Consider the following 24,633-nt stretch of genomic DNA (forward strand, 5'->3'; position numbering starts at 1 on the left):
TCTAAAGTGATGGCAATGTTCTATATTTTTATTGTGATGTTGATAGCACAGTTGTATACATTCCTCAAAACTTAAATTATATTATTTAAGACTCATGCATTTTTCTGTATGCATTACCTCACCTAAAAAATCCACATAAATAAATAAATAAATAAATGATAAATAAATACAGAATGAATTGAAGGGATGTAGGATGGGATAACCCAAAATGTGCCACTTGGGCATAAAGTTTATTTCAAGTTGAAAGTAATAAATACACAGCAGATGCAGGAAAAACTTTGCTTCCCTCATAACTGCCTGAATTTACATTGGAAAGAAGAGAATTATTAACAGAGACTCCCCTTTACCCAAGGAATTTATCTAGAAAATAAAGCAACCTTTGTTTTCAAACACATCTTTTCATCTTCTTGTGAATGGCTTTCCTCCCCTTTGTGTTCGCAGACTCCTACCAGTCTCTTTAGCTCAAGTAAGCTTCAAGTTGCCTCATTGTCTTTGGAATCTCCTGTGTGGATTCCCCATACATACATATATATGCCTGTTAAATTTGATTTTCTCCTGTTAATCTGTCTCACGTCAATCTGATTCTAAATCCAGCTAGAAGGACCATAGGACGGGAAGTTCTTCCTTCCGGACAGAATCTTTTTTTTTTTTTTTAAGTTTATTTATTTATTTTGAGAGAAACAGAGACAGTACAAGTGCGGGAGGGACAGAGAGAGAGGGAAAGAATCTCAAGCAGGCTCCAGGCTGTCAGCACAGAGCCTGATGTGGGGCTTGAACCCACAAATATGCCAGCTCCTGACCTGTGCCGAAACCAAGAGTCAAACACTGAGACAACCCAGGTGCCCCTCGGACAGACTCTTTAAAACAAAATTAAAAATGTAGAATTGTATTAATGTTTTCTCCACATCAAACTATATTAATTTGACAGTTTTTATTTTAAGCTGACAGGTTGTTCTATTCAGCTGATTGAAGTACCTCAAGGCAGTAATAAGAGTCTGGCCTCCTTCTGTGACAAAGTAAAAAAGTGAGTCTTGCTATTTCATGAAACTTTGAAATTTCTGTGCCGGCATAAATTTGTCTATTTTATAACAGCACTGAACTGATTAATTTTGAATACAAAATGTTAAAGTTTTATATATTTTAACAGTGAAAAATATAAATTCATGACAAATTAGTTCATTGATTAACTTCTAGTATTGTTTTTGTTGTTTTAGTCAAATCATTTTATTTTCTTGATAATTCAGTTAAAGTTAAATGTTTAATAATTTCAGATCTGCCCTTGCTATTTGTTGACAGTTTAGTTTGCAGTGAATTAATTTCTTATTTAATGGCATAACTGACTGACTTCTCTGGCTCCCAAATTAGATAGATTTATCCCAAATTAGCATAGATTTATCCTTCCTACCTGGGATATACTATTTAGAATGATGAGACTGCCCTCCTTTTAATAACTCAATCTTACCTTGAATGAATTTCCAGAATAATGAACAAATGCATGGGTGTTTGTCCATTGAAAAACTAATTTGTTCATTAGAGGATATTACAAAAACATCACTGGTCCCCTTTTTACTTATTTAAAATGAACTTATAATATAAAGCTAGCTTCTGTTTTTTAAGACCAATTTCTTATTAGCAGTTAAAATGTATATAACCCCATCTCTTCGGCTGCTAGGGTTCCCAAAAGCTTTGAAAAATTCATGCATTTTCCTTCTCTTAATTTTTATCTATTTATAGCTACTATAAAAATAATAAATATACACATAAACTTTAACTTATTTATCAGCTATAGCAGCTTCCTGCTAAATGATCATTTGGGACTAAAGACTGGAATCATTTATTTAATAATTAATTTAAAGGCTATTTGAATGACTAATAACAAGTCCATGCATGAGAGAGATTCAAAAGTGGAACAAACCAACAGAAAAGCAAGGTCTCTGTCCTAAAAAGTCTGTAACCCTGCTGGAAGAACTGAAAGGCATACAGACAAAAAAAAACTAAACTAAACTAAACTAAACTAAACCTAGGAGCTCAAATCCATGAAAATATTTAATAATTAATGTCTCACTCTTGCTCACAGAAAAATAAAATAAAATGACTCTTTGGATTGCTAAATTAGCATCTTTAAAGATATCAATATTGATTCTTTTGGGAATAAACTACTCACTGTCACAAACTGACAAGCATTGCCAGGAACTTGACATTTTAAATCTAAGATATGATCATTTCTACCCATTAAGCATGAGCAATAGCTCATCTTAATATCACAAGATATCACTCAGTATAAATCCATTGACAAAACACTTATTACTAGTCCTTCCCATCACTTCCTTTTTTAACATAATGTAATATTCTCAGATGAAGTCTTCTTGTGGATGTAATAGTGACACAAAATACTTTATGTGATGGTTTGTCACTAGCTCATCGTGCATTTTCTGAGTTCCTAAATGTAATTTTTCTCAATGGTTCCTTTCAAAGTAACCATGAAACTAAAACAGATGACCAAATAATAATAAACTTTAGTGTAGTGAAAGGAAGAGATAGGTTATATTTACACATACTTATCTTGGTTTTCAATAATCCTTTTTGATGTATGCTCATATATAAAATGATTAAATTTATAAATGCCTAATTATTTTTTACACATACTATTCATCCAACAACATATTGAAGATCTACTATGTACTAGGCACTGTCCAACCCCTCTTAATTCAAAAGAAGACCAAATTGAGTTTGAAAGCCAGGTTTTTTAAGAGGGTCATAATAGAATGGATTTATGTATCCAGTTTAGTCTGTTTTTATTTAATATTTAAACATACCTAAAATGTTTGTAATATTCCTGTTATATACCCTTTAAAGAGAGTCTCTAACTTGTTGGATCTGGTTTCTTTTTTTTTGACATGCTTTTAAGCCACATCTTTCAAGCAATGTGTCATATTTTTGTAAAAAAAAAAAAACAATCGAATGGCATAGCATATGCAAAGTTCTGGCCACAGTAGATGCTCAGCAAAGTTTTAGGAGTGAATAGGTCATAAATTTGCATTTTAAATTTATTTCCTGAAAAACAGGAGAAACTTAAATCATGTATGCATGGAATAGTATCCTATCATATGGTGAATACTAAATCATGAAACTCCTCCACCAGACGTTGGAGTCTAGATCTTTATCCTAGGGTATAAGAGAGGAGAGACGCCCAAATATTTATCCTGAACAATGGGTTTTCAAACTGTAGCTATGGAGCAGCAGCAGTAATGGCTTACTTGGAAAACTGTTAGTAGGGGAAGTGAAGATTCCTCCACAGATCTATTGAATCAGCAAATATGAGGATGGGACTCAGAAATAGGTGATTCTGGCACATACCAGCCCATGCACTTTTTCATTTTTCAGGCCCCTCAAGAAGGGGCTGTTTCTGTGGAATTTAACAGCATAGAAATTAAGCTATCTCAGTGAGCATGGCACTACTTTAATGCTGCACAAAGTGAATGAATGCTAAGGATGTAATTCCTATTGATACATTACATCGAATGTATGACATACATTCTACACACAGAACGTATAACGTTCTCTTCAGGAATAGCACTACAAAATTTAGCTGTCTGAACAATTAACAAAAAACATAATTTCATATTCATAATCAAAGGCATTTTAAATACCTAAGTTGCAAATAATCTTATGTTATATTCTACATGTGGGTAATAACATGAATCAAAAGGGATTCAGCTATAATAATATATGATAGTTATGATACATCACATGGGTATATGCTTACATTCTACGAAACTCTTTCACATGCATTTTCACTTTTAATCCTTACCATAAACCTTTGAAGTAGATATAAATATCCTTAATTGTACAACCAAAGGAACTGATCAAATAACTTGCCTCTGACAATAAAATTACTAAAGGGAAGAGTCAGCATTCAAACTCAAGGCTTCTGGCTCCAAGGATAAACTATTTTGCAATTCTCTGACTCACTGGAGCAAGAAGGAATTGTTCAGTTTGTGCAAATGTCTTTTGGGCTAAATTACTTATGTAAAATCCAGAGATTTGTGTAAAAACCAAAAATTTTGAGCCAAGAATGGTATTTACCAATGGAACACAAACAAGATAATTTATTTACCAAAATCCTTAAATCAAAATGAGTGACTTCCAGCTTGAGAAAGTTAGCAAAAACCAAGGGGAGGTGTTCAGCTTCAAAAGTAATGTCAATGAAGGAAGTCTTCATGATTCAGAGTCAGTTTTCATGCCTGATAAATGCCAATATATTCTTAATTGCTTCAAATGAGATGCTCCTGGGGAAATCTAAAGAACAGTCTTTTATGGTTGTCTTGGTATAATTGTAATCTTTACCAATCTGGCCTAGTTAATAGCACTGTACCACCAATCACGTCCTGATTGTTTCCATATTTTAAATCTAAAGCAAAACTGAACATGAAGTTTCTTACAATCTCTCCTAAGTATTTTTTCCCATATATTTTTCAGGATAAGAGAAACATATCATGCAGCTGACATTAATTCGAATTCAGGGAAGATCTGGAGCACTACTGCAGCATTTCCATGTCAGCTTTTTTCTAACACTAAGTTTAATATAAATATTTGTATTGATAACTCAACACAACGACTTCATTTTAAGCCATACGGTAAGCGACCTTGCAAAATAAATATAAAAATCTACACAAAGCTAATAGGATGCACAGCCTTGAGTCCACAGACTGAAAGCATTAAAAGAAGCATTATTAAATGCTAGTATTTTGCCCTAAACTGGAGTTAAGAGGAAAATAGCTGGAAACCTTTTGTGAACATTTGTTGAGCTATTGTTTTTAAGAACTCTCTTCATATAGCTCAGCCCAGAACACTTTACTTTCCTACTATATAATACCCGATGGCAAGTATAACAAATTTTTGGCATATTAAAAACAAAACTAAATTTCAAAAAGATTATAGATAAAGCATATGAATGAAATGAATGAATATATATATAAAAATGGCAATACTAACCATTAGAAACAACTATGTCATTCGAATGTAAATAATAGACATTGATACATAGTCTTTATTCTCACTGTAGGAAGTATAGGAGCCTTATGAATAATGAGCAGATCCATTCAATCAGTCTCTGGGGATGAATCCTGGAACCTGGATTCTGCATCTTATCAAACTCATCAGATGATTCTTTTTTTTTTTCTAGAGTTTTAGAATCTCTTTAAAGTTGTTTAATAATTTTAATATATATTAAATATATGTATCATGTATAATATATATTATATTATGTATAATATATGTTATAGATATAATATATATCTATATATATATTAGAGAAAGAAAGGGGGAGAGAGCATGAGCTGGGGAGAGATAAAGAGGGAGGGAGAACAAGAAATCTCAAGCAGCCTCCACACTCAAAACAGAGCCCAACGTGGGGCTTGATTCCATGACTCTGGTATAATGACCTGAGCCGAAAACAAGAGTCTGACTCTCAACCAACTTAGCCACCCAGGCGCCCCAAAGTTTAATATTTCACTGTTATAGTCAACTATTTTGCAAAACAATAATAGTTCTTTAAACATTAGTTTCTACTAATGAGTTTCTACATATGAGCTATTTTTTCTTGGCAAATAATAACAAATATTTTCTTTTAGTGATTGTTATTAATATTATTATTACTTTGGTTTTTTTTTTTCTTACTCTAGTCAAGATTCTGAGTTAGTACAGATGGCTACAAACAGCAATGTTATGTTGGAATATTTAGTTAGGACCATCTGGTTTGAAACTAACAAAAACCAACTTCTGCTTCCTTACAAAGAAAAAAAATTCTCAAAGAATATAGGGATTTCTTACAGAATTTTAGAGTAAGAATTCAGCAGATTCAGGAACGTACTAAAGGCACAGATGAACAAGCAGTCCAAAATTCCTGTATGCATCTCACCTCATCTCTTCTATATAATTGCTTCTCATGTTTCCCTTGTTTACTGCTGACTCATTTCCCTTGCTTTTCCAGAACATATGGAAAGCCAAGTTCTCAAGCTTAAATGCTATTTGGCCAGTTTACCTACAGAAAATTTAATCTCTCTATTGGATCCAATTCCAAATTTCTAAAAAGCAAGATTCTGATTGCCCAGCCAAAATCAGTGGTGTTGAACCCTGAGTCAATCACAATCTGTATCATCTTGGCATCAGTTGCTGGAGAAGAGGGGAATAACTGTAAACTAGGGAGACCACTTCTCTTCTTCTAATTTACAGTATTTAATTTCTAACATTTCTTTCTCTCTCTCTCTCTGCATGTTCTTTTGTTGAATTTGGCCAGTTGGAGGCCATTTCTGACTTTTATGAGAAGTTTCAGGAAAGTGATTAGGTCATTGTGTTTAGTGTTAGAGATGTATAGTGGTAAAGAGGATGTCTGCGCTGTCAAGGATATTTACAAGGGGGAGGAAGAGGAGGAGGAGGAAGGGGTGAAGTACAGGAGAAAAAGGAGGAAGAAGGAGAGAAGGAAAGGACACCTTCATGAAAACATACAGAGCGTGTGCCACTGTTGGGAGGAAAATTTTTCCCCTATCTACTTATATTTGAAGGGGATGAGGGTGGTGGCTGTGACAGAACTGATAATAGATTAATAGGAGAAAAGGCAAGGTTATTTACATACGCATGGAGGGGTTACTCAATAATGAGTAACCTGCTGAATACCCAGAGGTAAAGGTTTATATACCAATTTAATGTAAAAGCGTGTATATGTGTGTGTGTTGAGGTGTGTCAGTTAGAGCTTCACTAAGAAAGTAGGAACCATCTAGTGGATGGGCAATCTGTCTCCTTCCTGGAATTTATAGGAAATTCCCTCAGAAGGAAGTTAGTGGAAGCTGTATTTTAGGGAGTCTCTGCTTTAGTCAGATAATAAAAGTTCAGATAAGATTTCAAATACCTTCACTATGAAATCATCTTTATGCTAAAACTGTGATCCTTTCACCACTTTAAGTGTTTTACTAGTAAATACAGATGTGCTCTAAAGAACAAAATAGTGTATCTGAAGAGTATATCAAGAATGACTTCAATAAAAGATGTTGTTGCTAGAAATTTAGAGAATAATGAAATCTAGATAAATAAAGAGGACAAGATGGATGAGGATAAGGCATTTTCATCCAAAAAGAATACTGTTTCCCCAAGAGTGAAGAAATAGAATCCTTCTAGAGAAGTAGGTGTTTTAAGCAAAGAATTCTGTGTTCCACAATCTTCAGCCATCATTTCAATGAAGATGATTCCTGTGTCCTTATTTACAAGTACAAAGTTTCTCTAGAGTGTCTTTACTTTCAACTACATTTTAGATTTAGATGATGCATGGTCAGAACTGTATTAGGAGGCCATTTATGACATGCAGAGTGTTGGAAGTAGAAACCAGTTTGCAAAGATTAAAGAGTGATTTACAACTGTTTGTAAAAGTTATCTACTAAGAAGTTTGGCAATATTGGGAAGGTTAAAAAAATACTATCTTAATGTAATGAAATGTGTAAGGGGAGATTTTATTTTAAGAAAAAACAAAAATTTTAAGAAAAAACAAAATCATCTTTACCATGGAGAATATTGAATATATAAAAGAAAGGGTAGGGGCGCCTGGGTGGTGTAGTTGGTTAAGCATATGACTTTGGCTCAAGTCATGAGCTGTTCACAAGTTTGAGCCCCATATCAGGCTCTGGACTGACAGCTCAGAACCTGGAGCCTGCTTCAGATTCTGTGTCTCCCTCTCTCTGCCCCTCCCCCACTTTCTCTCTCTCTCTCTCTCTCTCTGTCTCTCTCTCTCTCTCTCTCTCTCTCTTAAAAATAAATAAACATTAATTTCTTTAAATAAAAAATAGGGGATTTAACCGATGGAAATAGAACCTAGGGTAGGAAAAATCTGAGATTAAGAAGTAGGATATAGTAAAAAAGTCAAAATACTTATATCTCACAAGATGTGTAAAGAGGTAGAGAATGATGTATAAAAGACTAGATTTAATGCACAGGTAGTTAATTAAAGAATCTCAAATGGGCATTAGCCTCTTCTATATGGTAGGCAATATAGTCAACAGATTGAGAAGGGCTGCATAAAGTGGAAGAGTACAAGAAATTGGGGAAAGTATTATATTAGCTGCCAAACTGAAGGTACAAGTATAAAATCTACTTAAAAGAGGTCATAGTACTTGTTCACTTACAATATGGATGAGAAATTTAATCATAGATACTTAATGGTTGACTTCAAGGAGAAAGATGATAATTTCAGGTTTAAATATGCCTAATTTGAAGTAATAATGAAACATTCAAAGAGTAACATGAAACAGATAGTAGGCGATAATTAAGCTGAAGCACAGGGGAGAAGTAATAGTAGAAATTGGATTATGGAGTCTACCATGCAGAGTGGAAAGATGTAGTGAAATAATGATTTCATGCATGCCCCCTATAGCACAGGGGATGCAGCCTGGAAATGGGAGAGTCAAGTTAATTAAAATGAACTGATATCCCTGGAGATATTTTCCTGCCATTATATACTGGCAATTTTCTCCCCTCCTTGTCAATGCTCTTACAGTCATGATTTTGCTGTGGCCATATTTTCTTCTAGTTGCAATCATACTATTTCAGTCATTATTCCCAAGCAACAGTGTGTTTAAGATAACTCTCTCCCAGGTCAAAGCATTTCCACAACCCTTAATTCCATGATTATCTTTACCATTTGTTTCTCTAGCCATTTCTTAGAAAATACCTTGATCTATCATACAACCCACATTTTTAGGGGCGGCTGGGTGGCTCAGTCAGTTAAGCATCTGATTTCAGCTCAGGTCATGATCTTGTGGTTGTAAGACTGAGCCCCACGTTGGGCTCCGCACTGAGAAGGAGCCTGCTTGGGATTCTCTCTCTCTCCCTCTCTCTCTGCTCCTCCCTCTCTCTCTCTTTCTCTCTCACTCAAAATAAACACGCTTTAAAAAATGTAAAAACCCACACTTTTAAATCCAGTATTATTCTCCCCGCCCCCCCCCGCCACCTTTTTTTGTGGCAGGTTCGGCAATACCAATTGCACTACATTTTGTTAGCCAGTTTGTGTCAAAAACATTTTTTCCAAACAGAAGGTTATGGCAGAAAAAGAAGACACAGCAAAGTAAACAGATAATGGCAAACTAAATACAACTCAGATGAATACAACTGAGTGTTTGCAATATGCTGTTCAAATTCTGATTAATGGTCATCAGTACAGTCCGTTTTTACTTTCTTCATTGATTGCGACCATGAATTCACATTCAAAGCATGGAGACATATATATATATACAATTTTCAACTATTATCATTTATGATAGTAAATGAGCCCTGCACTATTTCATAGACAACCATTACTGTAAACTCAGTACGGTGCTGGTCACTACTAAGTAGCATATGTATGTAAGAGCTTAGTGGGGAGATTACAGAATGTAAAGCCAAAGGATTTGTATCCAACAGTATGCTTACACTTTGAGCTCCAGAGAAAGAGTAGAAAAAAAGCACATGCTCATTAAAGTTATTACAATGCTGCCCAAGATGGAAACTTTGGTGATTCCTACATGGGGAACAATAAACTTTGGAGACTTAGAATCATCAAGAGCACAAGCTTTGGAATCTGACAGATTTAGGTTGGACTCTTCGCTTGCCACTATCACTCACTATACAATGTCCTTGGCATTTCCCAAGTCTCTGTGAGCACTCAGGGCAGAACACTTTTTCTGCAGAGCCACAGCATATTCAGGTTTTAATATGAGGAATACAATACCAGGCTCCATCAGTAATGTGAAGACAGATTGATCAAAGAAAATGCAAACAGTATTTTCAAAAGTACCTCCAAATTTAATGAGACTAATAAATGAGATGCATCTCATTTTAATTCCTCTCGATGGAGCTAGACAGTTATAGTTCATAATGTGTATATCTTTTTTGTGCTCAAAACCTTTTCCCCAGCCAATATATGATAAGCTCTTATTAACTTTTTATTATTCACCTTTGTTTTTAGCTAATTATCTTGTCAAAGACCTAATTGCAGAGGTTCTACATTTTTCTACAAATGACGAATTATTCCCCAAAGATCATCTTCTAAGTATATGTGGCTATGAAGAATTTTTACAGAAGTAAGTATCTTATTAAGGTAAATTTTGATCATTGTTATAACCTATATTAAGACACACTTCATTTTTTTTTCTTTTAAACATACTTTGGACAAACACTATAGTCTTAGAACCAGCATAATTAAATCAATTTTGCCCTTTTTAATATGAATTCAAAATTTTAAGACTCATAGCAACAGGTGCATTGTTGGTTTTATTTTGTTATCTTGTGTATTTATGGCAACATGTATTTAAATGACCTGTTACCAGGCTGACATTCTCAGGACATGGAACTTTCAGTTTTGAAACGAAGAAAATTCTGGGCAACACAAATTACTGCAATAAAGCTTATTAAGGCTAATCACGGGGCGTCTGGGTGGCTCAGTCAGTTAAGCGGTTAAGTCTCCAACTTTGGTTCAGGTTATGATCTGGCCATTCACGAGTTCAAGCCCTTCTTCGGGCTCTGTGCTAACCATTCAGAGCCTGGAACTTGTGGATTCTGTCTTCCTCTCTTTCTGCCCCTCCCCCGCTCACGATCTGTCTCCCTCTCCCTCAAAGAAAAATAAATATAAAAAAAAAAATTAAAATGTAGCTTGATACACCTGACAGACACACACACAAGAATTAAAAAGACTGGGGCGCCTGGGTGGCTCAGTTGGTTGAGTGTCCGACTTTGGCTCAGGTCATGATCTCGTGGTCTGTGAGTTCAAGCCCCACGTCAGGCTCTGTGCTGACAGCTCAGAGCCTGGAGCCTGTTTCAGATTCTGTGTCTCCCTCTCTCTGCCCCTCCCCTGCTCATGCTCTGTCTCTCTCTGTGTGTCAAAAATAAATAAACATTTTTAAAAAATAATTAAAAAGACTTCACAATTTTAAAAAAAAATTTTAATATTTATTTATATTTGGGAGAAAGACAGAGCATGAGCAGGGGAGGGGCAGAGAGAGAGAGGGAGACACAGAATCCAAAGCAGGATCCAGTTGTCAGCAGAGCCAGATGCGGGGCTCAAATTCATGAATGGCGAGATCATGACCTGAAGCGAAGTTGGAGGCTTAACCGCTTAACCAATAGCCACCCAGGCACCCCTGGTCACAATTTTTGAAAACAATAAATTTTAATGTAATAACTAATTTTTGGTTTACAATTGTATTAGTATGCTGATTAAATACTGATTTTTAAAAATCACAGAGGATTTGAGTATAAGCATTACAACATTTTCATAAAAGAGTAACTTTCTTCATTTCTTTAGTCAGGAAGCTCTTAAAGCAATTAGAAAAGTCTGTTCTCATGTAGGTCAACTGCAAATACTTATTTGATAGAAAATTCACCTTCTCTTATTTGTATCACAATTATGCCTATTCTGAAATTCCTTAAAGACCAACCTTGAAAATATAATACAGCTTTAAAGGAGATATTTCTCTGCTGTTATTACACAGACATTCTAAATAGTAAAGTAAACTGAAGTAGTCGATAAAGTGGTTTGTCACATTTTTTCCTTGTGTTCCCATAAGTGTCTAAAGATTGACAAGTCTCATCAAAGTGTATTTCTTTTTAGATACCCATTGTTACTGTCATTACTATTCTACCATAATGTAGAATAATGCCAAATGTGTTTGAAAATAACTTGTCAGTAATTTGGTGAATTTAGCAATATTATCAGGAAATCCAGTCTTTTACTGTGCAATGTTAACTGTGACTGTTTAAGACATTATCTACCTTTCTGTATTCCATTTATAACAAAATAATAATAAATATTTATATGTCATAGATATTTCATTGCATTAACTCACAGATATCCCCCTTCTCCCTTATGTATTTGCATCTACCCATTTATATACCCAATGACTGGGCTGCTACCTTCTTCCAATATATGGTTTTGACACTGTATACAAAGAGCAAGGAGAAATACTTGAGAAATGTAATCTTATACTTAATACTCATTAAAATTCAACTTCTGAATGTTTAGCCTCCAAATGTACATCTGGTGTTCGGCTAATGTCAAACATTAGATGCAAAGAATACGAAACATTATCAAGGGGCACCTGGGTGGCTCAGTCGGTTAAGCATCCAACTCTTGATTTCGGCTCAGGTCATGATCTCTCGGTTCGTGGGCCTGAGCCCTGCGTCAGTTTCTGCGCTGACAGGGCCGAGCCCACTTGGTATTCTCTCCCTCTCTTTCTGTCCCTCCTGTGCGTGAGCACATGCATGCTCGCTCTCTCTCTCTCTCTCTCTCTCAAAAATAAATTAACATGAAAAAAGTTTTTTTAAAAATTATCAAAATTTTATATTGAGTATTATCAGTAGGAAATAACATCCCACAAGTAAAAGTATTGAAGAGACAGAAATTTGGAAAAGTATAATGTGAATAAATTTATAATGACTTTGGCTTAATTACTGTTTCAAATGTGTAAGTTATCTATAATTAGCTCAACTGTGACTGCTAAAAATGTATGTAACATTTTTCTTTTTCTTGTTAATATAAACATACAGATTTCCTAAATGTTTTTATAGTCATTTATTTCTATCAAATATTTCATTTAATTGGGCTTTTATTAAGATAGTAATAAATAAATAAATAAATAAATAAATAAATCAGGGATTTATTTACTATTTAAGATTAACATACTACCTCTTTGTTATGATTTTTTAAAATAAGCATAATATTCATTACTATTCTTTACAACATTTAAATCAGTAAGTTTTTTTGTTGTTTATTCCTATGAAATTTGTCAAAAAAACGTGCCCTTAAACACTTGGATATCTTTTCATAATGTTTTTCTACAGAAGGAACACAGGTAACACAAAATAAAGTTAATGATACAATAGGTAATAATTTAGGCTCTAACAGTTATAGTACTACACTTCATCTGGAGTATTTGACTAGCTTTGATTGATAAAAATAATAATAATAGCCATTTATCAAGTGCATGTTATTTGGTTACCTCATATTGAGTAGACTTCTAAGTCTTATGACATTATCAGTGCAATAGATACTGCTTAACCCCTAGTTTATAGATGGGAAGTCTGAGGTTTTGTTGAAGATCACATAACTAGGAAGCTGGTAGAATGAAGCCTGAATTCAAACCCAGGTTTGGCTGCTTGCCCTGGGTCTGAACTATAAAACAATAGTGCAGAAGCTCTTGAAGAATATACAAGAAATAGCAAATAGGTTCTTCATGCTACAGCACATGGTTGAAAATATATGCAGTTTTGTGGGTGTCTGCAAGAATGGGGTACAGAGATTGTATTAGTCTACTTCAATTCCTACTGAGAACTACACACATACAAGACGAAGATGGGTTATATACAACCTTTGCCCTCTCCCTTGCCTAAAAATTCATAAAGCCCTGTAATCAGTTCTTACAATGCCCTTATCATGACGGCATTATTAGCATTATTATATACCAACTGCTTGTAGATCACAGAAAGAGATTAATGGGAAGAATATGGAAACAGTGCAAAGAAAAATCAATGATAAGCTTCTATTTGGAGAATAAATACTGAAGAAGAAATCAGTACCATGTGATAAAATGTTAATAGCTTTTGAATATAAAAAATACACTTAAATTTTGTTTTTAAAAAATAATTATCAAGAAAAAAACAGGCTAAAAATGTGAATAGCATGAATATAAATTCAATTGACAAGAAATTATTCAGGGGCACCTGAGCCACTGGGTGGCTCAGTCAGTTAAGCGTTGGGCTGTTGGTTTCAGCTCAGGTCATGATCTCCCCATTTGTGAGACTGAGCCTCGAGTGGGGCTCTGCACTGACAGCGTGGAGCCTGCTTGGGATTTTCTCTCACCCCCTCTCTCTGCTCATTCCCTGGTCCTGCTCTCTCTCACTCTCACTCTCTCTCTCAAAATAAATAAACATTAAAAAAGAAATTATTTAGAGTTTGATCTAAGAACAAACATCCAATTAAGACAATGAAATACCATTTTTGCCCATCAAATTCTTAAAATATGATGAAATTCATTTGGAAATGGACAATATGTAAACAGATGCTAGAAATACACATTGATATAGCACTTGCTGAAGAGAATTTTGTCAAAAATGTGTTAAAAGTCTGTAGAAACATGTTTTAAACTGATGGATCATCTGTTTCAGCAATTCTGCCTCTATGAATAGCTCTAAGTAACAATTATAATTATACAAAATGACCTAGTTATAAAGCATATTTACCATAACATAATTTCTAATATTAGCAACAATGACAATGAAAACTGGAAAAAAATGAAATCTCCAATAGTACTCCAAAATAGTGGTAAAACAGGCCATGAGCATAATTTTATTATAATATGGCACAGAATTTATAAATCAATAAAAAATATAGCATCATATGAAATAAAAACATGTATCATACCTTTAAAAGGTGAAAGGTATCTTTTCAAATAACATTTAAATATATTAATTTTTGTTACAAGTAAATTTCTATTTGGAAAAGAAGAAATCTTATACACTAAAATGTTAAAGTAGTTACTTACACCTTGAAAAAGGACTACAATAAAAATGATATTTACTCATTTCTTTTTTAATTTACAAAACATCTATGATAAACCTGCCTTTTTTACTATTAGGAGATTAAAGAAATAAATTATTCCTCATTGAGATGAAAATAATAAGAACAGTAAAAATAACAACAGTAAAATCTACTTTATTTGTTAAAAGTCTTTTATGGACTAGAATTTTCATATGTAGTACCATTCACTCTCATATAAGAAAAGCATGATTATATCCATTTTACAGATGGGAATATTGAAGCAAAGAGAAATTACATGACTTCCTAAAGGTTATGAAATTTGGAAGCAGCAAAGTGGATAGCATAAGTCTACCTGGCTATGAAGCCCAAACCTTTCTAATGTATAACAAAGTCTCCTTCATAATGAAGGGCCACTTGAAAATAAAAATTATGGGGATAACGTTTCATTAGAGATAATGAACATTAATTTGGGCTGTAAACATGGGTTTATAATCCAACATACAGAATTTGGGTCAAACACGAGAAAAAGAAACCATAGTTTAGAGAACAATCATGTTCTGACATATTTAAATTTTTAAAAATCTTTAATCAGAGACATTTTGAAGTGATTAGACTAAAATAAAGGAAAATCACAATCACTAAAGGTGGGCTTTTTCAATTTCATTTTTTTTTTTTTGTAATTTAAATCTAAGTTAGTTAACACATAGTGTAATAATAGTTCCAGGAGTAGAACCACTCCTGCAGCCCAGGAATAAATCCCACTTGATTGTGGTAAATTATTCATTTAATGTATTGTCAGATTTAGTTTGCTAGTATTAAATTTCTGATTAGACAAAAATATTGTTTTGGAATTTTGACACTCTTTAAGCAAATAAATATCTTCAAAACAAATGCTGCCCACAATTGATAATGCTACGGTATCACTGTTGCTTTGGCAAAATGAGTTTAACTTTCTTTAACATCAACTTATCTTTTAAATAATTTATTTCTAATGTATTTGTTCTAGTTTACAAATGAGCTATAGTATTACATTTTAGTAATCTTTAATTCCAGATTTAAAATTTTACTAAGCCTCTATTAATCTTTTCAGGGTATATAGATTGCTTTGAGCTCCTGTGGAGTGTAGGTCTAAATACATAAAAAATATTATGTAGTTGTCGGAGTGCCTGTGTGGCTCAGTCAGTTAAGCATCCGACTCTTGACTTCAGCTCAGGTCGTATTCTCAAGGTCATGAGACTGAGTCTTTGAGTTGGCTCCTCAGTGGACGTGGAGTCTGCTTGATTTTCTCCCTCTCCCTCTCTCTGTCTCTGTCTCTCTCTCAATCTCACCTTCTCGCCCTGTCCCAATTGTGTCCACACACTTTCTATCTCTTTCTCAAAAAATAAATAAGTAAATACATAAATACAGACATAAACACATAAATAAATAGAAGTATATGGTTGTTAATATATAGTGAACTAAGAAGTAGAGAGTGTTCTCTCTGCTACTGCCCTAGCATAAAAACACCACCACCAACAAAACAAAACACTATTATTTTTGTGGGATGATGTAGAAATAATATTTTTCTCATATTAAGTTCTCCTTATGTTATCAGAAATATGCAATTTTAATCTGTCCTGGATTATAAAGATAGAGATAAATTATATTTAGTTGCCACTTTTGCAATTTTTCGTCTACGTTAGACCAGATAAAGAAAGACAAATACTTAAAATTTAAACTTCTTGGTTTCTTTTAGTTGGTATATTTGTCTGTCAAAATAGTCCCAATAAGTAACTACCTCATGAACCAACCAAGTTTTGAGGAAGTAGCTAGGACTTTTTGTTAGCACAATTAAAATGTAAATGGTCAGGATACTTTTCATAACTTTGCTAATAAGTATATTCATGATGCTCTATTTGTGTTTCCTCCTTAGGTTATACTTTGCTATTTTATTGGACTCACCTGTCTTTAGAGGCCCAGGGATATTAATAACATAATAATTTAGACTCTATGAAAAAAAATTTACATATTTTTCCCAAACAGTACATTTTTGTACACTGAACAAAAGTGAATTTAATCAACAAAGCAAATAAGATGTTATTTATATTTTTGGGGTGCCTGGGTGGCTCAGTCAGTTAAGCTTCCAACTTTGGCTCAGGTCATGATCTCACGGTTCATGAGTTTGAGCCCTGTGCCTGCTTTGGATTCTGTGTCTCCCTCTCTCTCTGCCTCTCCCCTGCTCATGCTCTCTCTCTCGCTCGCTCTCTCTCTCAAAAATAAATATTTATTAAAAATTTAAAGAACATTAAAAATTGTTTTAATTAAAGAAAAAGATGTTATTTATATTTTGTAACATATTGCAAAATAAAGAAAGAGAACTTTCCTAGCAAGTCCATATTCCCTTTTTTAATTTTTTTAAATGTTTATTTACTTTTGAGAGCAGTATTGCTCTCACTTTTGCTCTGGCTCTCTCCCTCCTTGTTATTAAATGTTTCTATAAACACAGGAACTCACTTTAATAGCATGTCCCCACAACTATTCTCAAAAATGAGAAGGTTCCTGACATCTTACACCTGGATATCATGTGTTTACCAGGTACTTCAACATTATCAAATAGTTTCATTAGCTACAGTATTCTCCTTAAAAAATTGCTTTATACATGGTTTTAAGTACTATATTACGAACAAAGAAAAAATTAAAGAATTAGGACAGAAACTATCCACTTTCTCATAAGGCTCAAGTTAGCTTCATACAAAATTGTTAGCAATACAAAGTACAGAATACTAAAACTGTACATTGCAGTCAAAAAATTAAATAGAGAAATAATAGAAAAATAAAAGTAATCTTGTACATTCAAAACACATTAACATCTCCCATCATGTTCCTGGTCTGTAGACCTCAAATTAATTACAATAGCTGGAATGTCCTGGGTAATTTCATTTCCCCATTTCTCATGATCTTATCCAGCAGACAGACCCCATTGGGCAAATACAGTGGCAGGTTGAGGACAGGAACAACTACCTTTTTTTCTTTCCTGTTAGATGCAGTACAGATACAAAACCCAGTGTGCCTGGTTCTTGTTTCTTTCCAGGGAGCAACAAGATTTGTACCTTCACCTGCACTCGTAACCATCTCACATGACCTTTTTCTTCATAAATGTATTTGTAATATATGAAGCATAATGTTACTTCATAATTGTACCCCTTAGTATCCAGCCCAACATTTACTAGGAGTACAGGTTTTTCATGTGATGTAAGTAATTTCTTCTCTCACAAGTCATGCTATATGTTTTACTTTCTAATTCAACTTAAAAATAATGTTTCTTAGGTGCTGCATGAAACAATAAAATTTACTATGCTTAAAAGTTTTTGTTGAATAAATCATGACTGCACCGTCAGTAGTAAACCACAAGTGCTGCATAAGAAGAAACTGAATAATCTTTCTGGAAAATTCTGCTTGAGCCTATTGCTTACATTTATGACCGGGTGTTTTATCAATGATTTAAACAAAACAAAACTGTTCTATATGATTTAATTGACTTTTGTCAAAGAATGCTAGAACCCAGAGTGCTAAAAATGTAAAAAGAAAAAAGAAAAACCTATGGTAATTAAAAATCTTACTTTGAAATTGCCTTATATATTATTTTTGTCATACATATTCTTTTTTAAAAGACATTTTTAATGTTTATTTATTTTTGAGAGAGAGAGACAGAGTGTAAGCAGGGGAGTGGCAGAGACACAGAATCCGAAGCAGGCTCCATATATAGTTATATATATTCTTAAATCTAAATTTAAAAGGCTGTATCCACGTCTTTATTCATTAGCAGCATTGATTAATTTGATCTAGTTATCTACTAGGGAATCCCTTTTCTCTCTTCTGACCTTTCCCAGTTGAGAAAATCTTAAATAACCTTCGATTAGAGTGAGAAAATCCTCTTCAAAAATTGTATCTAATTAGAATTTTAAAATAATCTTCTTGAAAAAGAAAACCTTCTACTACTAAAAAAAATTAGCTAATTTCATGACAATCTGTATTAATTTATTCTTTAAATATCTGGTTATAAATTGGAATTGCTTTATTCAAAGTAATCAGACCACTAATTACCAGTAGGGAAAAGGCTAAGTTTTATAAAGTTAAGCTATACAAAGTTTAAACTTTATATATAATGATTATACTCACTAGCAGGAAAAACTGAATACTGTATACATTCCTGGGGGTGGGCGGAATGAGTCCCTTTCTTAATAAAATTAAGGATTTCCTTTAGCGACTTAAACAAATTGATTATTTTCAGCACATTCAGAACAGCCTAAGATTGCCAATATTATAATTGACTCTTTTTAGACTTAATTTTGTAAATAAATAGCTTACGGTGTTTTTTTTTCTTTTACATAATTTTGCTCTTCCACCTAGAAATCATAAAACCATGTCAGAGCGTTGGAAAGAATGTGTCAAAACTCTGAGAACTTTCACGTACCATAATAAAAGTTGTGTTCTGTTAATAGATCATTCATTAAGAGCATCTTGAGCTACTTCAGTTTAGTTTTTAGATCTCTGTCAAAGGATTTTTCCTAATTTTTAAAAATTAATTTTGCTTTCTATCTTTAGCAAACAGCTAACTAAAGTAACAATAATAATAATGTACCATATAAACTTGCATCTGGTTTTAACCAACAATTCTACGTAAAACAAATGTCCTAATATGTGAATACTCTCTATATAATTTCATTTGAAAGCAATTCTCCCAAAGAAAAGTCTTGTGCTGAATACGGGTCATTTGCTACTAAAAGCTACATGTAAGAATTAAAGCATATTTCAGACTCAAGTTTTCTAAAAAGCTTTATGGTGACTGGACATGCATCATCAGCCAACAGACTTGATAAAAAGAATCACTTGATTAAAATAAAAACCGTTGCATTATTTTTCCAAGAAGACAAGGCAAATCAGAACTAAACATTGGTATATAATTTAATATCATTATACCTAAAATTATAATAATCAATAAGCAGCTATCAAGTTATTTTTGTTACTCAAAAGCACTTACTTCTAAAAGCTAAGAATTAAAAATCTCCCTCTCCTCACCAATTTTGAATTAACTGAAGGTTAAGTAATCTAATGATCTGTTTTTCTTAAGGAATAAGATAGAGAATATGTGAATTGCATAGTATTTCAAATTAGCCAATATCACCTTAATGAGGCTTAAATGTGCTATTTTAATTTGAGTTCTTGAATGGTTTATATTCATAAAGTCTGCAGAATGTTTCTCCTCTGGAGGTTTGTGGGGAAAATAATGAAACTTTGAAATGGGATAAGATCTGTATTTTGATCTCTTGAGTTGGTGACTATATTACAACTTCTGCACACCATACCTCAAAAATAATTCCCATGAGTTTAGTATATATATTTTTGTAAAGGACACAAAGCTCCACATTCACTGATGTGTTTCTTCCTTATTTACTCTCTATCTTCTTCATTTATTTAACTTTTTTTTTAATGTTTAGGTATTTTTGAAAGAGAGAGACAGAGCGTGAGTTAGGGAGGGCAGAGAGACAGAGAGACAGAGAATCTGAAGCAGGCTCCAGGCTCTGAGCTGTCAGCACAGAGCCTGACATGGGGCTCAAACTCAGGTACGGTGACATCATGACCTGAGAAGAAGTAGGATGCTTAACCAACTGAACCACCCAGGTGCCTCTAACTTCATTTATTTAAACTTTTGTGTTATTACTGATCTTTTGTGAATGCACAGCTTAAGAGAGGGCATTGTAAACTTGAAAGTTGTTATAAAACACTTCCTCTAGATTAAAAAAATTGAATTAAAAACTATGTGTATTATATATGTAAAGAAACACAATGATATTGAAGTGAAGAAGCATAAGGGAGAGTTGCTTTTTACAAGCTAGAGGGAATTCTTAAGGAAAAATGGCGCACCTGAAAAAAAAAGTTTAGATCTCTTAGGTGAGGTTCTCTCTTGAGTAGTAGCTGTTGATAAAATTTATGCCCCATAGAGGGTCTCTATTCAAAACTATGACCCTCCTCTATTAAATACCCCATGGCTGTAAGCCCTAGTTTTAGAATTTAACCTATGCTTGCCTCTCTAAACCATGACATTTAACTTTTCCTATTCATGGTTCCCCTGAAAGCAAAATAACAATAAAATTGAGGATCACTGGTTGAGGAAAACAATGTACCACTGATGTTTATTTATGCTGAGTAGCAAGTAACAATTTAAGCATAGAATCCAGGGTGTTTTCATTGGTTACAAAGCATACTAGAATTAAGGATTATGACAGAAGTAACATGATCAACATTTTTAAGTGGCAAATATGGAAGGAATATGTGTGTACTTGTGTGTGCACAGAACACACATAAATACTTGAAAAATATTCTCTGGAGTGCTATGGTATTATTAATATTTTAATATTTTGTTATATTCACCTTATATTTCTTAGTAAACATAAGTATTAAAAAGCAGCTTAATTGCTAAATTTCCTTAAAGAAATATATTTAATAGCTCTAGCAATACTGGATTTCAACATTTATAAAATCAAATGAACATAATTTTGTTCTATATATGACCATAATATTTCACAATTTATAAAATCAAATGAATGTAATTTTTTCTCTATATGACCATAACATTTCACAATACATCTCTGTGACTATTTCCTACACATAAGAATAAAGAATATTTAAACCTAACTAGGTTATCCTATAAAATAAGGACTTGTATGTACTTATTCCAATAAAACAATAATGTTTGTAAATGTGAGTTTACAAGGAGTGCTTAAGCTGATGGGAATCAGTATTCATAGGTCGAATATTATTTAGGATTAGGATGTCTTTTTTGCCCATAAGACACATTTGAGGTTATTTGCATATAATTTTTTGGTGTTAAGGTCATTAATCTCTCCTTAAATAAACATTCTGCTATAGAAATACTTTAAAATAACATGAGCTACTTATGAATAGGAAATAGAAGTAATTATGTACAAGGATTCAGACTGTGGTGTTCATTTTAAATGACAGGTATACTCATGACAGTTCTGAAGATAGTGACTAAACACATAGATGGAATCCAATACTTGTTGAGAGAACAAGTAGTGGATGTGCAGAATTCTGACTTACTCGTATATATGAAGAAAAACTAAACTTTTTATTGTATCATAAAGACTCAGTTCATTTAACAAAGTTTTTTACATGAATGTTCAATGAAACTACTAAGCACCCAATTTAAAATGTTACCAGATTGAGAAAAAAGATCATTGGTATAATCTGAAGTAGATAATTCCAATGTTCACCTCAGAGGTATAGTAATACCTAAATATGGGATTTCTCTTAGTGCTCAAGTCCTGTTCTCCAATATTACCCATCGTAGTGGCAATATCTTTTGTTCTCTTTCTCTTGGGATGGTAGGCTTTCTTCCTATATTTCCTGATACCTAGAGTCATCAAACACAAACCAGTTTTTCCTTATTCAACTTACTCATTAAATTCTGTATGCCAACCTTTCTATTCTTGAATGTTTTGTTTTTATTTTTCTCTCTTCTATTTCCTCTAAATCAGCTCTGTCCAATGGACATGTAACGTGGGCCACATAATTAAGTTTTCTACTAGCCACTTGAAAAACACATAAAAAGAAACTTGTAGAAATAAATTTTAATACATATTTTATTTACTTAACTCAAATATTTAACCAAAATTATTTCAACATGTAATCACAATTTTAAAAATACTGAGATGTTTTACATTCCTTTTTTTTTGTGCTAAGTCTTCAAAATTCAAAGTGTATTTTATGCTTAGAGCACATCTGAATTCAGACTAGTGACATATTAAGTGTTCAATAGCCACATGTGTCTAGTGGTTACAAACAAATTGATTGAAATGGTGGTCTTGCCAAGAAGAGTGATGGCAAAGTGATGAACAGTAGTTTATAGCTCTTAGAAAGTGCTATGGTTAATGGAGACTCTGTAAGATCAGAGACTTAATCTTAAATGACAATTCTAGGACAATAATAGTCTTGTTATTGTTAACATACCTAAAAAGGACTGTTAGTATTTTAAACATGATACCTGAAAAAATGAGGTACTGAATACAATCTCTTCTGCAATATAACATGTTACTGTAACATAAATTAGCTTATTCATAGAAGTTACCTTACTACATGTAAAACATTCTGGCATATTAATGTATTGTTCTGTTAAATAACAGTGGCTGAATGCAAAGCATTCAGGAAGTTGCTGAGGCAGTGACCACTGACCATTCACCAAACATGCATTCTTTTTCTCACCTTGGCCTCGGGCTGTCTTGAAAATGTTTATTGCAGAATTTTCCACAATTTTGGGGCATTTTTGCTCTTGCTTCTGTATTCAGAAGCATCAAACTTTCTCATATTCACTTCTAACCAAATAAAGCCAACTCTTTTACTTACTATGATACTTCTTTATATTTTTAAAATTAGTGTGTCTTTTAAAAACTGTCCTGATTTTTTTAAGATTTGTGTATGTAGGGGTGCCTGGTGGCTCAGTCAGTTAAGCATCCAACTACAGTTCAGGTCATGATCTTGCGGTTTGTGAGTTCAAGCCCCGTGTGGGGCCATGTGCTGAAAGCTCAGAACCTGGAGCCTGCTTCAGATTTGTGTCTCCCTCTCTCTCCCCCTCCCCCCCACCTAGAATAAATAAACATCAAAAAAAATTTTTTTTAAAGATTTGTGTATGTATGTGCATGTGCGCTCTGGTTAGAGACCTTATTGATTTGACTGGTCTCTTCCAACCCTTTTTTCCCAAGAGACCTCTTATTTTTAGCCCACAATTTGCAAAACACCTCACTGTACCCTTATATGGATAGAAACACATGGAAAAAAAGAAACACGTGTATCACATTATACCAGGAATGCTTGAATCTATAAGTAAGTTTTATGTGTGCTATTTTTACTTCAAATATTTATGTTCTAATCTCTGATCTTATTTTGTCAATATAAGTGTCCTTATTTGCAAAATGAGATATCTGGACCAGAACTGTACTTCTTTTCCAGTTTTTGAGATCTTTTTCATGCAAAACCATACATGATATTCCCACAATTAGAATGATGATATAGATCTTCAGGACTAAATTAGTATATTAAAATGCAAACCTACCTACCTGCACACCAAAATTCTCATGAAAGAACAGGAAAAAATATTACTACAAAACCTGGTAAAACAAGAAGAGTGATAGCATGGGAAGGAGGAAACAGTTGCAAGGGGATTGTGGAGCTCCTAGATAAAATGTTGAAAGATACTTAAAATAGGAGGGACTTGAGACATTCATTTGATAGCTTTATAAAAAACAAGACGATTTCCTAAGGAATGATGAATTTTCAAAATTAGCTCAATGAAAGAAGTATAAAAGTAAAAATAATGCGCAGTGGGGAGTGAAAGTTAGTTTTTAGTTAAACTGCAACAAACCTTCAAGGACTAGAGATTTCTCAATTATAGAAACGGTTCCAGGACAGAGAAAAAGGTACATGCAGTTTACAAGTCTGACCTAATTATGATGCCTAAAACAAGTAAAGATAACAAAATGTTAAAATTATAGGCCTCTCTAAGTTTTGACATATACAAAAAAAACCTTTAAAACTTGCAAATTAAACCTACTACGGGGACAAGTCTACATAAAAATGTAAAGATAATTTTAAATTAGGAAAATCTATCAATGTAATTAATACATTAACATATTCAAGAAAAAATGATCTTCTCACTGTGATGCACCTAACAGATACAGAAAGCCCGTCTGATAAATTTGAAACTTATTTATAATTTTTTTTTAAATTCTTAATACAATAGAACAGGAAAAGTGTAAACCAGGAATACAGAGCGAATACATCCAATGATTAATCCTTTGAGGCATTTCCGATAAAAGCAAGAAAAAGAGGAGGATGTCTACCATCATTGCTACTATTCAACAGTGTGCCTCATATCCTATACATCACAGTAAGATAAGAAAACAAAAGGAAGAAAACATATTGGAAAGCGACAGACAAAACAATGATTATTTTTAAAGAAAATAATTTTCTGTTAGAAAATCCAAAATAATCAACTGAAAACCATTAGGTATTACAACAGGATT

At 33.2% G+C, this 24,633-nt stretch overlaps 1 protein-coding gene across 1 annotated transcript in view; it reads left to right on the forward strand.

Annotated features, from left to right (window-relative positions):
• The window catches only part of PIK3C2G (phosphatidylinositol-4-phosphate 3-kinase catalytic subunit type 2 gamma), a 348,760-nt gene that overhangs the window by 29,746 nt on the left and 294,381 nt on the right, over positions 1-24,633 (forward strand). The window contains exons 3-5 of the mRNA XM_049625158.1: positions 942-1,024; positions 4,480-4,637; positions 9,989-10,103. Of these exons, the coding sequence (XP_049481115.1) occupies positions 942-1,024; positions 4,480-4,637; positions 9,989-10,103 (356 nt within the window). The remainder of the gene's footprint in view (positions 1-941; positions 1,025-4,479; positions 4,638-9,988; positions 10,104-24,633) is intronic.

The sequence above is a fragment of the Panthera uncia genome, chromosome B4, assembly GCF_023721935.1.
Source record: "Panthera uncia isolate 11264 chromosome B4, Puncia_PCG_1.0, whole genome shotgun sequence".
Classification (NCBI taxonomy): domain Eukaryota; kingdom Metazoa; phylum Chordata; class Mammalia; order Carnivora; family Felidae; genus Panthera; species Panthera uncia.